The 11,256-nt window shown below is 50.3% G+C and overlaps 4 protein-coding genes across 4 annotated transcripts; 3 read left to right on the top strand and 1 right to left on the bottom strand.

Annotated features, from left to right (window-relative positions):
• Positions 1-750: 750 nt before the first annotated feature.
• On the bottom strand, positions 751-2,578 carry P174DRAFT_427502 (eukaryotic translation initiation factor 3 subunit D; the record flags this gene model as incomplete). The annotated part of the gene is made up of 2 exons (XM_024825439.1): positions 751-2,318; positions 2,371-2,578. 2 exons carry the CDS (start codon positions 2,576-2,578, stop codon positions 751-753), a joined length of 1,776 nt encoding a protein of 591 aa, XP_024687886.1.
• Positions 2,579-5,210: 2,632 nt separating this feature from the next.
• P174DRAFT_416976 (hydrophobin family protein) lies at positions 5,211-5,706 on the top strand (the record flags this gene model as incomplete). The annotated part of the gene is made up of 3 exons (XM_024824561.1): positions 5,211-5,490; positions 5,547-5,608; positions 5,671-5,706. 3 exons carry the CDS (start codon positions 5,211-5,213, stop codon positions 5,704-5,706), a joined length of 378 nt encoding a protein of 125 aa, XP_024687885.1.
• Positions 5,707-7,135: 1,429 nt separating this feature from the next.
• On the top strand, positions 7,136-7,883 carry P174DRAFT_437723 (uncharacterized protein). Its single transcript, XM_024826374.1, has one exon. The coding sequence runs from the start codon at positions 7,530-7,532 to the stop codon at positions 7,806-7,808; it is 279 nt and encodes a 92-aa protein (XP_024687884.1). The 5' UTR covers positions 7,136-7,529; the 3' UTR covers positions 7,809-7,883.
• A 943-nt stretch (positions 7,884-8,826) lies between these two features.
• Positions 8,827-10,760, top strand: P174DRAFT_416974 (uncharacterized protein; the record flags this gene model as incomplete). Its single annotated transcript, XM_024824560.1, has 7 exons — positions 8,827-9,039; positions 9,105-9,336; positions 9,398-9,726; positions 9,803-10,129; positions 10,188-10,289; positions 10,360-10,440; positions 10,488-10,760. The coding sequence occupies 7 exons, from the start codon at positions 8,827-8,829 to the stop codon at positions 10,758-10,760; spliced, it is 1,557 nt and encodes a 518-aa protein (XP_024687883.1).
• Between the last annotated feature and the right edge of the window lie 496 nt (positions 10,761-11,256).

Here is an 11,256-nt window from a genome sequence, read left to right as displayed (position 1 = left end):
CTCCAATTTCGAGACAAACCATGCCGCATCCCCACATGCACCCATAAGAAAATTTGGCTGCCACGATCAACGACGTCCCATCACATACCATATTCCCCAGTGCTAGTAGTAGTAAACCTCCTTCCCAAACCCGGTAATCGACCAGTTGTCCTGGCTGACGATTCTAACGCATGACTGAGATTCCTAATGTCGAATCATCCATATTTTGGCACATATGGAAACAAGACGAGGCTACGGAGTAAAAATGTCGTGGTTTTGGTGTACCTTGAACCCGAAATGCCATGGTCGCTCGACAGTCTGGATTGATCCACTGGAAGTGAAACCTTGATAGGGTTCGATGCTGGGAACGAACGGGTTGTCCGTGCGGAATGCGGAGCGCGGCCGCCGGGACTGGGGATCAAGGTTTGGCTTGTTTCACTTCGGAGGAGTAGCCTATTGTGGAGAATGAGTCGAGAAGGAGGGATGAATCATGACGTTTTGGGAAGTAACTCCGAGCGGGAAGGTTTTGACGACTGAACCTCAAGGCGCTGGACGCCGAACGAAGACGGGTTTGCTATCTGTATCGAAGAATGAGGGATACTGTATATGAGAGACCACCGAATATCTACAGTGCTCTACAGCAGGGATGATTATGTAGACCAAGGTAGAAGGCAGTCTTGCAATGCCAGATATGCCATCAATCTAAACAACTTTTGAATATGCACACTATAATCGGAAAGACATCATTATACTCCGTGCGATCATGGCAAATCAAATCACATCAACAGATCTACTCCTCGGACTCCTCCTCGGCCTTCTCCTCCTGCTCCTCGGCGGCCTCGTCGTCCTCCTCAAAAGTGTTGGGGGCACGCTGTACAGACGGATGACAGGGCGGTTGGGGTCCTTGATGAGGACGTACTTCTTGACCTTGTCCTCCTCCTCTTCGGCATCGAGGGTGCGGATACGGTCGACGATAGTACGGACGATACCCCATCCGTTGCCGAGGTTCAAGTTCATCTGGGCGGCGAACTCACGGGGCTTGTAGCCGACAACACCCAGGACGACGTGGGAGGTGGCGGAACGGGGGTTGGCACGCGAGACGAAACCAAGCTTCATGGCGTCAGCCTTGGCGAGGATGGCCTGGGTGGTCCAGCGGGCGAGCTTGATGCTGTTGTTCTTCATCTCGGTGGCCACGACGGCACCGCGCTGAGACCAGAGCTTGCTGCGCCAGTCCAGAGCGCCACCGGAGCCGGGGGCCTTGCTGTCGAACTCGTTGAGAGCCTTGATGATCAGCTGCTGGTCCTCGCCGCCGACGGGGTTCTTCATGACGGCGTCGACCTCGGTACGGACGATCATGTTGAGAGGCTCCTCGTCACCCTGCAGGGACAGGTCGAACCGTCTGTACTTGTATCCCTTGGAGGCAAGGGGTTCTGTCTCCTCGGCGGCGTTGTAGAAGGGGTTCGGGTGGCTGAAGGTGACCTTGGATTCCTCGGATTCCACCACGGTCTGCAGAGCAAAGTTGTGGTTGATGAATGTGGCCTCCAGAGCAAGAGCACTGGGGGTGTTGATCGACTCCTGCTTGCCGGAAGAATCAGTTGCCTCCATAGGGGCATCTATAGCATTCTCGTTGACGGTGACCAAGTCGATGGAAGCACCCTCGCGCTTGTCGAAGTAGATCTTGTCGCCCTGGTGGACGATAACAATGTCCCACGAGTAGAGACTGCGAGGAGCGCACATGAGCATGGACAGAATGTCCGAGGTGGCGAAGACAGTCGCCTCGTTCTTCTCGGCGAGCTCCTGGATAACAGGATCCTGAGAAGTGGTGACGTTGTAAGCGGCACGTTCCAGAGCCTGCAGCTTGCGCTCGGCGTTCTTGACGGGGGCCTTGTCGTAGGACCGGTCGTAGTAGTAGAGGAAACCATAGGAGTCCAGATCCTCACCCTCGGGAGCCTCAAGGTTCAACTTGGACAGCCGGTTGAAGTCAACCTCCTCCAGCATGGTCCAGTCGGGACGGACGTTGACCGAGGGCTCACGGGTTCTCTGCGGCTTGTCGTAGTCCTTCCAGCCAAAACGACGGCCACGGTTGCCGCGTGCAGAGCGGTTGTCGTAGTAGCGATCGCCGCCCTGGCCACGGCCAGCACCGACTCTCTGGAAGCCAGCGCGACCACCTCTCTGGCCAACACCGCGCTGACCGCGGCCACGGAAGACAGTGCCACCGCCACGGGCGAAGGTACGCTTGGTCGATGTGCGGGTGTTGTCGACAACGGAGAAGGAAGACTCGTCCTCAGCGACCTGGATGTTGAACAAGCTGGAGGTGCCTGCGCCGTAAACCTGTTGATCTGGTCGGGGTCAGTACACCATCTCAAAGACGTGCGGGACAATTGGACTCACCTCTGTAATTCCGGTTGTAGGCCTGACGACCACCCCTGTCACGGTCCTTGCCATCCCCGGTCCAGTCAGCCATACGGCCAAGCTTGTCACCCTTGGAGAAGGGAGCGTAGGGAACGCCATCGAGCATGTTGTCGGAGGGAGTGGCGGGGCCCCAGGTGTCCTCAGCGGGGAGGGCAGCCACAAGGTCTGCAATGGACATAGGCGCCATGATGTCTGATCGATACTAGGATAGATACCTAGTGACAGAAAAAGTCGGTGGTATCAAGAAGAAACGGCGAACGGTGTGTGCGCTGGCGGCGGGACGATTCTCACGATCCCGAATTTTTGTGTTGCGGGTTGTGTGTCCCTGTGGCTGGTGGTCTTGGCTCCATCAGCCACACTCGCTTTGGGCGCCACCACCACTATACCCGATTTGGAATATATACTCCTTTAAGTGTATAGCTTCATGATTTGACCTGCTCTACTCTGTGGTCTGTGGTGATGGTGAATTAATACTGCAAGGTGACCATATTCTATAGTAGTGGAACTATTTATAGTCTGAAGGAAAGGTAAGGTGAAAGGACAGTGAGAAAAAATTATGGTTAAGGCTAATAATATCTTAGTTCATTCTTACTATTCGCTGACCTTGACTCTGTTCAATCTGCTCATTGAAAGTAGTGGATATCAATTATCAAACATGATTGTATATACATACTTTTCTTCCGCTTCGCATCTCCCCGTCTCCATCTTTCCCTCTCATCTCCATCTCCCAGCTCCATCTCCCCATCTGCCAGAAACGCTTTCCAACGTCTACCATGAGCAACGCAGGGGATGACGATCTACAATTTGACTTTTACTTCACGGCCATACCCGATACTGAACAGAAGAACACAGGCCCAAAACAAAGAAAGTGGAAAACACCGAGAGGGAACTACAGGAGGTACTCACCTCGAAGACAATGATGGATGGCTCGAATGGCTCCGTTCGAAAATGGAGAGGCCCTGGTGGGTAGAGCTCTGGAATGATCACTTGAGTCAGGAGCAGACGAAGGAGCGAGGCAAAGTGATTGGCGACATTCAGAACCGGATAGTGAGTGGCGGGTCACACGGTGTCCTAAAGTACAGCATGCCACAGCCCAAGAAAGGCGACTTGGGACGCTGCGGATCACCTGGTACGCCTTCACTTTAACGTCAAGAATATCAACCCGCGATCACGGTAGGGGGCCATATTTGGCAAGATTCGGCGATGAGATGATGGACAGGATTGTGTGGGGCTTAAAAGGCTGGCCCTGCAAAACGCATGCACCATCATACATCAAAAAGGCATATGGTGGCACAGCATTCGTGGGAACAAAACACCACCAAGGTAATGTGCTCTAGGCCCAACCTGAAAAAGCTTTTCCAGACGCGACCTAAAAGATCATCTAAGTGAAAGGGGTCGCTCTAAAGAGAAAGACCCAGTCGGCGGACGGACAATCAAGGACAAAAAAGGCCAGGGGTGATCAAAATGGCACAGCAACCATGACACAAAGAACTAGCCACGAGAAGGATACTGGCGACGAGGAAATCGACGAACTCAGTAAGATGAAAAAGATGATGATATTCGAGTCTGAAAGCACCCGAATGGAAGACTGAAATACTGAACCCAAGACAGCAGGTGCTCCTTGAAAAGAAATCGGATGTCTTTGATCCAACCGAGACGTACTGGAGGTTTCGCCATATCATCGAGGCGCTAAAATACGTCGAACTAGCCCTAGATGCAGACTGCCCGTCCATGGTTATGCCTGCAAGGCGGGCGCATCTTCTATCAATAATAGCTCTGGCCTCTTACACTGTAACTCGCCAAGTACCTTCAGAACAACAGCTCGTATTTTGGCATCCTCGGTAAGATGCTCTCTCTCGCCTCACCCACATTTTACCCCTGATTTCCTCGATCTTTTATGCTTGGTTTTTGATTCTAATCATTGCTTAAGATCGTCGTTTCTGCGCGTGATCACACCCTATTCGTCCAGCTGACCAAGAACTGGTATGCGAGCGCCACCATGCAAGATCCTCAAAACCAAAAACAACTCATTATTGTGTCAATGCTTCGCTTAGGTCCAAAGTAAAGCCGCAGTATACAGCACTTATGTTCTATGCAGCTCTTTATCATTGGGACTCCATAGACTCTGTAGATCGCCGGTACCTTACTGTCGATCATCAGCGTATCACTGGTCCGATTCGGCGCCAGTCCGTAGTCGCCCTTAGGGTTCCAGATCCACTGAGATAAGGAATTCTCACATGAGTTGCTGGATTACTCTATTCCCTCGAACTACTGTTCTCTTGCCGAAATATTGGATCTACCTATTCTTGGACTTCAGTGCCGTCCGCCTCCGAAAGTGCTACGGACCTGACCAATTGTTTCATTGGGATATAGTGGTTCCTGGCGACGATTTCAGTGCCGAGCCATGATATATCTTTGGTTCTCGGTTACAGCATCATTGTTCTCTATCTATTGCCAAACTCGATTCCGCTTATATTGAACTCTTTAGTGGGCAGATCACCTTTAGACCGAATCTTGCGAATGTGACGCTGGCTATCAGCGCCGTCTTTCCGGTTGAATATCGTTGTATACTCACTGGCCCCCAAGGCCCAACCTCATATTTCCGGATGTTCGAGATAAGGATCATGACAACATGATTGGGTTAATGGATCGTCTCATAGGTTTTCTCAAAGGGCTCCCTGGGTAACTTCCTCTGCCAGTGAGGATATAAAGAGCTCGAAATCATCTCGAGGTCCTTTCAAATCAAGACACCATCCAACCGAGACTCTCAAACATCCTCTATCTCCACGTACCTCAGCAGTACCATCGAACCATTCAATATGAAGCTCTCCATTGTCACCTTCCTCACACTTGCAGCCGTCACCGCGGCCATCCCGGCCGAGGATCCGACCACCTCTGCTCTGAAGTCGCGGGTGGAGGAGATCGCTGGCCAGGTCCATGGAGTCGAGGACCAGGAAACAGTCACAGATCTGTCCCAATGCGTTGAACCCAAACTGTGCTGCGGCTCCTTGACCACTCCCCTGGATCCCATTTTGGACCCTATTCTGCTCGCTCTCGGCATCAATGCTGCCCAGATTGTTGGTTCTGTTGGACTGCTCTGTGAGTGACCAGAATATACTCTGGCATTCAACCTGTGCTAACGGATTCCTGTAAAGGTCACCCATGGACTGAAGGATGTTCTTCTGCTCCTCAATGCTGCACCGAAGCCAACCTCTTGGTATGTTCTCTTTCGAGCTTTCGTTGGCTCTTGAGAAGCATTGATCCTAACTTAGATCACAGGGTGGCACCCTTGCTCTCGGCTGCTCCAGGCTTTAGATACACGGTCTTGAGGTTCAAGAATACATATCAACTGTCCTCGCCGAATTGACCTTTTGAGTGTCGAACCCGAATAGAAGGTCAGGAAATGAGTGCGAATTTGCCATTCGATTGTATTTATATAAATACTGAGTTGGTTTGGTGTGTTCTGAAAGATCCTACCAACTGGTACCCTTTTTGACAACGAACTTCCCTCATCTGAGAGAAAGATCTACAACAGGCCAGCTGGTACGGAGCTTCTAACCATGCATGCTGTATCCTGGCGTTTTAATGCTGGTATTTCTGGAAGAGAAATTGATTCTCAGCTGATAAATATGTTGATTTTTTCGAGCAATCTAATCCTCCATTTATCTTAAAGGCCCCCTTTAAAGCGACCTGATGAAACACAAGATAAGATTGGGCCATTGCCTTGATACAGGAACTCCCTCCCTCTGTTTTGAACCAATATACGCAACTGACGGGACACGAAGCCTGCAATGCATGGAGACCAAGATACCGCCAATCAGTTCTTGTTGCCAATTAGAAATGTATCAGGCCAATAAACATGCTACATGGAACATCCAGAAGTCTACACAATGCAACCTGGAATACCCAAAGCAATCAATAACAGCTCGACAAGGTGAACACCCCAGTAACCATTTCTTATTCCTTCTTTAGAAATCTTTGGTCATCTGCCATCATTGCCTAAGTAAGGTATTGCATTAAAGCCTGATGCAGCCTTGCATCCATCCATCCTCCTCTATCCCAACACCTATGCACCACGTCGCCAACGATCTCCAATCCTATCCCCCAAGACCACCGGCAAATCCGCGTCGAACACCCATCCAACGCATCCACTACACGAACAAGCAAACAAATGGCACCGCATATCATGGAACGGGCACTTACTCTCAAGCAAAAGCAAGGAGAGAAGAGATGCGGCTCAATCACGCAAGAACAACATAAATCAAGGCTGAATCCAACACCATACCTAACTAGACCCTCAGCCCATACCCATAATCAAGAGCATCAGCATCGCATCGGCATCACCCGATGACCTGACCAGACCCAACCAAGCCACAGGGGCAAACGAAGCAATGGTCGAGCAGTCATTCACAAACCGCTACATCGACGAACAGAAGCTACTGGCGCTGCTGAGGGCGCGATTTCCCAGGAAGACCTACACGGTCCAAGTAAGTACGGAGTACCTACTTGTCCATGTTCCAAGTCTCTGCCCTATGCCCTATGGAGTAGTTTGCGATGAATCGGCCTCGTGTTTGTTTTTTGCCCTAAGGATGCCACCCCTGGGTGCTTGCTTTTTGACTTCCCGTCATCCCGCGCTACCAGGGGCTGTGCAAGCCACCACCCTGCAGTAACAGGCTAATGCGACTCTCAGATAAAGATGGGCATATGGTACATCACAGCGCCGCAGAGTCTTACACAGGTTGGTTGGCTACTCACATGCAAGATTGGAAGGGACGAGTCCTTGATGACTGGATGTCGATGACGGCTTTGTTGGGTGTATCTGCGTGCGTTAAGAGTCACAAGGCGCTAATAATGCTTTCTTGCGCTAGGATGAAATTCTATCATGCACCACTCAGCCTGATTCTGATGGATCCGGCTGACACAGTGAACAGTATGGCAAGTTGGGTCATGCATTTTGCTTATCATTGTTGTTGATGTCAGACACGGGGTTGATACTTAAAATGCTCATCCCCATCATTAGCGTAGCTATGGCTTCTATCATACATGGTTGACAGCGCATATACGCATTTCGTCTTGCTTCTGTCCTCTATTGTTTCTCGTGGGTAAATCTTAGAAATATATGTTAAACGCATCCTAAGATGAGCCGAAGTTGTCCTTACAGCCCCACTCCCTTTCGAATCGTCGAGGGGAAATATATGGATCCCCGGAAACTGGTGAAAATGCTCAGGAAAGAATATGGTCAGTCAAATTTTCGAGTAGAGGTGACTGCCATTTGTTCGATGAGTGATATCAGGAAAATGCTGATCAACACGCAACAGTTACGCCTGGATCAATACAAAATTTACATTCCCGACCATCAAAGAGAGCAAACATCGATTTCGATAGATGTGAGTGTTGTTTGCGTTTTCTTTTTTTGAGCCTGCTCAACAGACTGACCTCTGATACAGGATATGATCAAGGACTGCCGGGTGTACTTTTAGCTGCAAGCCACGCTGGACTGGCATACGAAACATCAAGGCAAAGGCTCAAACACACTGAATACGAGGTCCATAAACGAACCGACCAGAGAAAATATCTGGACCTACAAGAATCTGCATAGGCACACCGCGGGTACTGGTGGCACATCCCTAATACGCTTGCTTCAATTGTTCTTCTTCGGGCTCCCAAGCAGCTCGTCGGACGACTCCATATAGTCTATATTCGGGTTAGCTTGTACGATGATATAATGGAATCGACTGGTGGCTGGTCACACCATACATATACCTCTCCTCTCCATAGACATCTTCTGATCGTAGCAGCCTTCCCGGAGACGATATCAAGGTCTGCATAGCCCTGGGTCGTTGTGACGGTCTGACTGCCCACTTGCATGAAACAGGGATCATCATTGAATCATGACCAATCATATGTACAGGCACATGCCGTAGAGCTGAGCGATACCAACCTAGTTGACGACTAATAAAGGAATTTTGTGGCGGTTGGTCACACTACCTGGCGCAAAACATGCCTTGGCCAGACAGGAAGGTAGCAGAGCCCCTCGTCGTTTTTGGCCGAGTTTGCCGGTAGCACAAAGCATATCGCCCGTATTCTTTTCCGCCATCTTTCAGCCTGATCGTCAAGCAAACATCATCTCCTTCGTACCTTAGTCTACTCATTATTCTGCCTTCAGGGGCTGATAGAGACAGAATACGGCACGGGCAAGTTGTCCGCCTCGTCAGATGGGAGTCATCATGATCTGACTCTCCCACGCGTGGCTAAAGAGACACAGTTGCGCCTCAACTAAGCCTCACGTTAAGTAAAGCAGACATGTATCCCATGTAGTAACAGACCAGAGTTCACAGAGCTCGGCTTCTTATCGAGTGGTATATATTATGCCATGTCACCCATGCAGTCAAGGACCAGATCGGCTGCGACATTATCGCACCAGACACCCCCACCATGGTCTGCCTGTCTAATCCGTCTCGGGTTGACCAGTATTTGATAGACAAGGTTCAGTCCAAAAAAGACCGGCTCTTCAAGGCCCATAAAAATCGACCGCAACTGGAACTCACGTCAATATTCAAGTCGAAAGACGCCGAGGGCCGCTGGTCTGTCCGACTGGGATCACCGGTCAAAATCAATGGCATCCCAGAGTTGCGCCAAGTCGGAGAGGTACATCGGTCGAAGAACAGCTTTTAAGGAATCCCAATGCTAATTGGTAACTCTTCCGGATACAGACGGAAAACGACGCCTCCAGCTGCATTCATATCTACAAAATTCGCCATCTACGATCTTGGACGACCCTGGACATCTCATACGAGACTATCGAGCACCTCTTAGCAGCCCATAATGTGTTCGATCACTTTTGGCGATGCATATTGGCGTTTGGGATCAAATTTCAGGAGAATGAGTACGATTTCCCACCTTTCCGAGCGAACAACGAGCAAAATACGCACAGTCGAGTTGATGGTGAGGATCCTGTATACTCTTGGTTGCTTCTAAGAGGGAGGGGCGTTGACTGATGGGATAGAGCTCGCCTACGTGATCCGACGTGTGGAACCCAATAATAGTCCGACGGATAAAGGAGTGTGTCCATGGTCGATACGTCAAACGGGAGTTTACCACAAAATGGTATATCCCAACCGACATAGTCAAAACTCAATACGCGGCACGTCTGTCTTCATCCTCATTGCGCCTTCGCATGCGGCAGAAAAATCCGTCGTGCACCGTCTTCCCGAAAACGTGTCTCAGGGTGACATAGACGGCCCGGATTTTCTTATCCATGAATGCATCGTCAGTGACAGTTTGAAAGGCTGGATGGACTATCAGGCCTGGCTAGAGGCCGAGTCGAAGCAAATAGTATGCTGCTGGCTTCTACTATTCATTGTCAGAAGCGAATGTCAAGAGAGATAGCACTGACCAAGATGGATTCCAGGCAAACCGAGTTTTAGTCCTCGATATCCTTCAGAGAGGAAACAATGGGGGGCCTCGCAGCATATATGTCAGTGCCGAAGACCGGCAGCGTCTGAAGCAATTGGAAGATTACATCACCGATATGCTGGTTATCCTCCAGACAATGGTCGACTCTATCAGTCGTATCGGCAAGGCCTGCAGACGGCACTGCCAAACCAGTTGCAATGGCACAAGCTTTTGCCTCTGTGGTCACAAGATCGAAGGATTTGAAGAGTATGCTGCAGAAGCTCAGGCATCTTTGAACCGCGCGAAGGTGCTACGAGAGCGCGTTCAATCTACAGAGCAACTGGTAAGACATCTACCAGCTCGAGCCAGAAAATTCGTCACCCTTATGACCTGTTGCGCAGTGCTTGCACCTCTCAGATCTGCTTGCTTATGAAGAAGCTGCCGCTTTGACACAGCTCGCGTATGCCTCCCGTATTGAGAGTGAGGAGATGGTTAAGCTGGCGGTCAGTACAGGCGGCCTTCATATAGTCACATATCCCTCTTAGACGGCTGACGGTAAAGGCGTTAATGTAGGCTCAAAGTGCTCGGGATGCCGCAGCGGTCAAGGTCTTGACAATCATCGGCCTCGTGTATCTGCCAACGACAATAGTATCAGTAAGCGAAAGAACAGCAAACGAAGGTTTTCACTGACACTGGGACAGAATTTCTTCTCAACGGAGTTTGTGCATCTCAACGACAAGGGCAGATTGCAGATCTCTCACCAAGTCTGGATATTAGCCGTCGTATCTGTTCCTCTGACAGTTTTAACAGTCATCATCTGGTGGCTGTGCGACCGATACCAAGTTATCGAGGCAGTGCTTGGAAGGAAAGAGGGGAGCAACGTAGAGAACGGCGGCAGGCGAGGCCGATCTGAGGAAGGTACACCGGCTCGGTCGAGCTCGGTCTCATTAGACACATTAGCAAGACCACGATGAGATCGAGGAACGGCTTCGCCTACCCAGGAAGATGCCTCTCTTCCTCGTTCACGTCTATCCATCACTCGAAATGTAGTGATGCCTTTAGAAAAATACCTCCCCATATCTGTATGGCTTTTGTAGGACTCTTCGACCTCAATCGGTGCCATCAGTTCTTTGCCTGTGTAAGCAGGATCAGTAGCAAAAGAAACGATAGTTGACAAGCAGAGAAAGGCTCTGATGCTCTCAACGCGGGGATAACGCAAGAGACTCGACTCACTCTACGCTAATGCAGCCGACTGCGCAGTGCACGATGTAGGCCATAACTCTTCGAGTCCTGTCCTCTTACTGCTTACTGGCGCACCTACCTACGGTACTGAAGTAGGTACGAGATTGCGGCCAATACAAATGCATGCGTCCAAGCCGCGCCTCTATTAGTGCGAGTTCGACTTCAGAAAAGCGTGGCACACCATCGAGCTGTCCGATAAAACGAGTCAACTCAGAAGCACCCGCATTT

This window comes from Aspergillus novofumigatus (genome assembly GCF_002847465.1).
Source record: "Aspergillus novofumigatus IBT 16806 chromosome Unknown P174scaffold_1, whole genome shotgun sequence".
In the NCBI taxonomy this organism is placed as follows: domain Eukaryota; kingdom Fungi; phylum Ascomycota; class Eurotiomycetes; order Eurotiales; family Aspergillaceae; genus Aspergillus; species Aspergillus novofumigatus.
The sequence above is the reverse complement of the archived record's forward strand: the minus strand, read 5'-3'. Positions and strand labels throughout refer to the sequence as shown.